The sequence below is a fragment of the Sceloporus occidentalis genome, unplaced genomic scaffold, assembly GCF_023333645.1.
Source record: "Sceloporus occidentalis isolate IW3139 unplaced genomic scaffold, rSceOcc1.0.p SCAF_30, whole genome shotgun sequence".
Lineage (NCBI taxonomy): Eukaryota > Metazoa > Chordata > Lepidosauria > Squamata > Phrynosomatidae > Sceloporus > Sceloporus occidentalis.
In genome coordinates, this window is record NW_028317010.1 from 10252602 (window position 1) to 10257889 (window position 5288).

The following is a 5288-nucleotide window of genomic DNA, read 5'->3' on the forward strand; positions in this document are numbered from 1 at the left end:
CATTTATATATTTAAGAGTCGTCTGTGTTCTTATACAATAATGCCATTAATTTCTAAATTTGTGGTGGGTTTATTTCTTGGGACATTTTAGGATTTATTCTTACAAATGCATTTGAATGTGGTTATTGCTCCGATTAAATTCTGAAAATGTAAGACAATTACATTAATTTAGGTCAAATGTGTTTTTGTTAATGCCAGACTAGCTAATCTCCTAATTTAGTTATTTTTAACCATTTCTTGTATTTATGTATATTCATAAAGAAATGTGGATCTGTGCAGTTGCTGTACAGGTATTCCCTTTGACTGTATGCTAACAAAATCATTTTATAGATTGGTCTATGAATATTCACCAGAGCTGATTATTTTCAGCATGCCACCGTGATGTGGGATGTTGGAAAGATCAATGATATGGTGTGGTGGTCTAGCGTGTAAGCCAGGCCAAAAGGGGCACAAGGACAAACTAAAATATTAAGTACTGGAACCCAAGCAGGTGCTTCTATGAGCTCCAAAAGGGGGACAATGGTTACATATACAAATGTAACATGATCTTATCACAATCGTAACCAATTAAATATTCCTGCTTATCTGAGTAGTCCATTCGTTTTCATGGCTATAACCCTGAATATAGACTTTATTACGTTTTCATTTTAAGTAAAATGTTACAGTGGAATCTTGGCATCATTGATCCTCTTACAGAGTCCCACAATGGTAAGGAATATTTTTTTTCACATATAACCCTTTTCAATTGTAACGCACCGTAATAAAACTACAAATAAAACTTTCTGATAAGTGTTAATTTATTCAAAACCATGTACCTGGACAAAATCATATTATAATATAACATGTTCTGGTATACAGATGTGGTTCTACTGAGATAACGTAGACTCTTATCTCATATTCCATACATTCTCTTTTAAATTTGTTGTTTCAGTTAGTTTACCTTATCAATAAATAAACAAGGGTGTTTATATTATGAGTTGGTAAGCAAGTGTCTTTTGATAATACAATCTTATCCTATACATCCCATTGCTTTAAGGGTAGCTGTGGCTACACATTCCCCAAAACCTTCTTTAATGTAAAGTAAAATATTGAAAACAAACACGGGATGGTGTAACTGGTAGCATAAGCTTTATTCAAAATAAAACAAAATCAAATAAAAAAAATAAAATAATAATTTTGTATCCAATCAGAGAATAGAATATGATTTTGGAATGAAGTGGTGGGCACGTACTTCTCGCTCAAGGTACACATACTGTATTGGAAACAAAAATAATATATAAAAGTAAAGGTTTAAAAGCATTTGCGGTGAACAATGGAGGGTCCGGCTTCATCATATTCTGGTTTGCTGATCCACATCTGCTGGAAGGTAGACAGGGAAGCAAGAATGGAGCCACCGATCCAGACAGAGTATTTACGCTCAGGAGGAGCAATGATCTGGTGAAAAAGAATGGAAACATTAAGAGAAGCACATGGGGTTCTCTAAATTTATGCATTAATCTAATTAAAATATGGTTTTATAGGGCCAGAAGGCATGTGGAAAGCCCCATAATCAACACTGTAGGTACATTGTAGCTGCAAACAATATAGACCTCAGAATTCGCCATAAGTCAAAATGCACATCAAATATAAGCCTGGTACATGTGAAATAATTTGTTTCTGACATGCAATAGGGCTGAACATACTCCTTACGTCAGACAGCTCTGGCAAAGATGTCCCTGCTTACTACCAGATTGTATTGGTACTTTATGTATATTTTTTTGTCAATGCTACTGTATGAATTATGCCCGACCCCTAATTATTTCATGAGCATCCGGTGGGCCAAATACACTTTATTTACCTTAATTTTCATTGTGCTGGGTGCCAAAGCAGTGATTTCCTTTTGCATTCTGTCAGCAATGCCAGGGTACATGGTGGTACCTCCTGACAGTACATTGTTGGCATACAGATCCTTTCTGATATCAATGTCGCATTTCATGATGCTGTTGTAGGTGGTTTCATGGATGCCAGCAGATTCCATTCCTGTGTGATACACGTGTTTACGTGTTAGACAAAAGCAGTACTGGTCACTTCATATCTCCTGATCTGCCTCTGTTATTCTCAGATAAATGCATGGGTTTCTCAGTTTATTCCACAAGGCAGAGAACCTTTTACACATGCCCCCAACACAAGGAACACAAATGTAATGGGTAGTTGGAAACCTCATATGTAATCTCATATTGATGGTGCAGTTCTTAAATGCCTCATGTAGTAGACAATGTCTATCTAATAAACACTTAGGATAATTAACTTGAAAAGGTTCTGGATAGTCATCCTCCTAGATCAACTATAGACCTCCTATATTTAAGTATAAAATAATGGTGTAATAACTCACCAATGAATGATGGCTGGAAGAGAGTTTCAGGGCAGCGGAAACGCTCATTGCCAATTGTGATGACCTGACCGTCGGGAAGTTCATAGCTCTTTTCAAGGGAGGAGGAAGAGGCAGCTGTTGCCATTTCATTTTCAAAATCCAGGGCCACGTAGCAAAGCTTCTCCTTGATGTCACGGACAATTTCACGCTCAGCTGTTTGCAGGGAATAACAGAAATTATTTTTGAGAATGTATATAATTTTGGTTCAGCTGAGGGAAAAAAGATATGAGACATGATGCATACCAGTAGTTACAAAGGAATAGCCGCGTTCAGTCAAGATCTTCATGAGGTAGTCTGTTAAGTCACGGCCAGCCAGGTCAAGACGCATAATGGCATGGGGAAGGGCATATCCTTCATAGATTGGTACATTGTGGGTGACACCATCACCAGAGTCAAGTACGATACCTTTGAAAGAAAAAAAAAAATGTGTAAGAAAAACATCACCTGTATAGTAAAAACATATAATTTTTAACAGGGTATTGTGAGATCTTACCAGTTGTACGTCCAGAAGCATAAAGGGATAGCACCGCCTGAATAGCAACATACATTGCAGGTACGTTGAATGTCTCGAACATTATCTGGAAGTCAAGATCACAATGTCAGTGAGCGATGGCACTTCCTTTTGAGTTAAAACCCCCAGTACTTATTATAATACAAGTCTTATTGATTAGAATTATTGCAAAGTGGTGAACATTTTATTTATAAAATCTTACACCTATTGCGGAGGATGATTATCCACCCACACACACACTTTCTGAATCTCGCCTACAAACTCTTGAATGGTTCAGTAGTAGCATTTGAGCTTCGGGGCATCTATAAATCCATATGCACATTTGATCTAGTCAATGTAGGGTAATATACTACATGACTTCTTCTTTATAGTCCATTTATGGATAACTGCATTGTTTTAAATACTAGACACTGTATCCTTACTAGGTCATCCAGTAAAAAGCACTCTACCTTCACTACCCACTATTCTCAATTAGACTAGTCCAAACTCTTTCTCCACCTCCCTCACTGTTCTTTAGTTGTGTGGACATCTCTCCTAATCCTGGTCTGGGGTCGGCATCAACACTGCTCATGGTGGACATTTATTGGGTCAGTGGTGGACAATTTAATGATGTTCTATGGACCTTCCACGGACACTGGTGCTTATCCTGATCCTCGCCCCCAACATGTTTCTCTCTGTTACCAAATCTATCGGTGGCACTATCTCACCCTTTCTCCATACCTTATGGTTCTCTATCCCCCACTTCTTCTAGATTGTAAATTTGCGGGCAGGGCCCTCTTAACATAATGTATTGGGTTTTCTTGGACATATGTATTGTAAGAAGCACTGCATAAATTGTTGGCGCTATATAAATAAAATATAATAATAATAATACTAAAAACTTGAACCAGAAGTCTTTCTAAAGCAGAATGGGTTACCTGGGTCATCTTTTCTCTGTTTGCTTTTGGATTCAGTGGAGCTTCAGTAAGAAGTGTTGGGTGTTCCTCTGGGGCCACACGCAGTTCATTGTAGAAACTGTGATGCCAGATCTGAAAAACACCCACTTATTAGCAAACATATTGGCAATCAAGCATTAATAATCTATTATTTATACTTGTTTAAATTGAGTGACATTGTCATAGAAAATGTTTAATATAATCAGAACGAAACAGAGAAGCAAAGACTTCTAAGTCTTAATTTGGAAGTGGATCTCACCTCACATTTGATACTGTAACATTATAACTCTGATAAATATTATCCAATTATTTTGTATCCTGTGTGATAACTACAGAGTAAACTATACCTTCTCCATGTCATCCCAGTTAGTGATGATGCCGTGCTCAATGGGATATTTCAGTGTCAGGATACCTCTCTTGCTTTGAGCTTCATCACCAACATAGCTGTCCTTCTGACCCATACCCACCATCACACCCTATTTCAAAGGAGGAAAAAGATCACCATTAAGCCACATCTGTGCAAATGTTCTGTGCCTGTTGGTACATATAGCAATGCAATTAATACTAGTGCAAATACATTTCTCAATCCACGTGGAACACCTTTCACCATTAATAAAATAAACAAAGGCTTAATTTCAATAAAGAGATAATCTATTTTGCTAATGGCTAATACTTATAAAGAAAAGTAACTAATATGTTTTTACATATGGTTCTTCAGCTATTGTGCTACAACTCCCATGACTCCTAGACAGCCTCTGAATGAAGAGTGTTATAACCAGAGAGTAACATGTTGCCCAGCCCTCATATACAGAATACACAAAGAATTATTTTCTGGTTCTAATAAACAAAGGGCATATAATGTGTTTTTGTTAGATTGTTTCTAGAGCTGCTTACTACTTTTTGCTACATATTTGGAAGCAAAAAAGTTGAATACAATTTTTATAAAGGTAAAACACCATGCTACATTACCTGATGCCTGGGACGACCCACAATGGAAGGGAAAACTGCTCTCGGAGCATCGTCCCCAGCGAAGCCAGCCTTGCAAAGTCCAGAACCATTGTCGCACACAAGTGCAGTAGTATCTTCCTCGTCACACATCTTTTATTTCTACTTGCTAGAACCTGTCAACCAAAAAACCTAGAAAATTTAAAAAAATAACATAAAAATAAGATAAGCACTTAATGCTCATTGAAAATTATGATACATATTTCCTAGTATGTCCATACGCAGTCAGAACGCCCCTTCTCCAGTTGTGGTATCTTATTAATACTCTCTAGTACTTCAGTTACTCCAGTCCCAGAGTCTGCATCATAGGAGAATTAGCCCACAGAAGCCTATACCTGAATCCTTGTTATGGACTGCGGTCATGTCGAAGAGGCTATTTAATATACTTATGTTTATTAATATCTATGATCAGGCAATAGCTTGGCTG

General features: G+C 37.3%; 1 protein-coding gene across 4 annotated transcripts; it reads right to left on the minus strand.

The window, feature by feature from the left end:
• Positions 1-1290: 1290 nt before the first annotated feature.
• On the minus strand, positions 1291-4954 carry LOC149299031 (actin, aortic smooth muscle-like). 4 transcript variants are annotated; one of them, XM_089486890.1, is made up of 8 exons: positions 4826-4954; positions 4204-4332; positions 3839-3949; positions 2904-2988; positions 2654-2815; positions 2372-2563; positions 1838-2019; positions 1291-1434 (listed from the first exon to the last, which is right to left on the minus strand). In XM_089486890.1, the coding sequence occupies exons 1-8, from the start codon at positions 4952-4954 to the stop codon at positions 1291-1293; spliced, it is 1134 nt and encodes a 377-aa protein (XP_089343016.1). The 4 variants fall into 4 exon arrangements, with proteins under 4 accessions (XP_089343016.1, XP_089343018.1, XP_089343017.1 ...); XM_089486892.1 differs by lacking the exon at positions 4204-4332; XM_089486891.1 differs by lacking the exon at positions 3839-3949.
• Between the last annotated feature and the right edge of the window lie 334 nt (positions 4955-5288).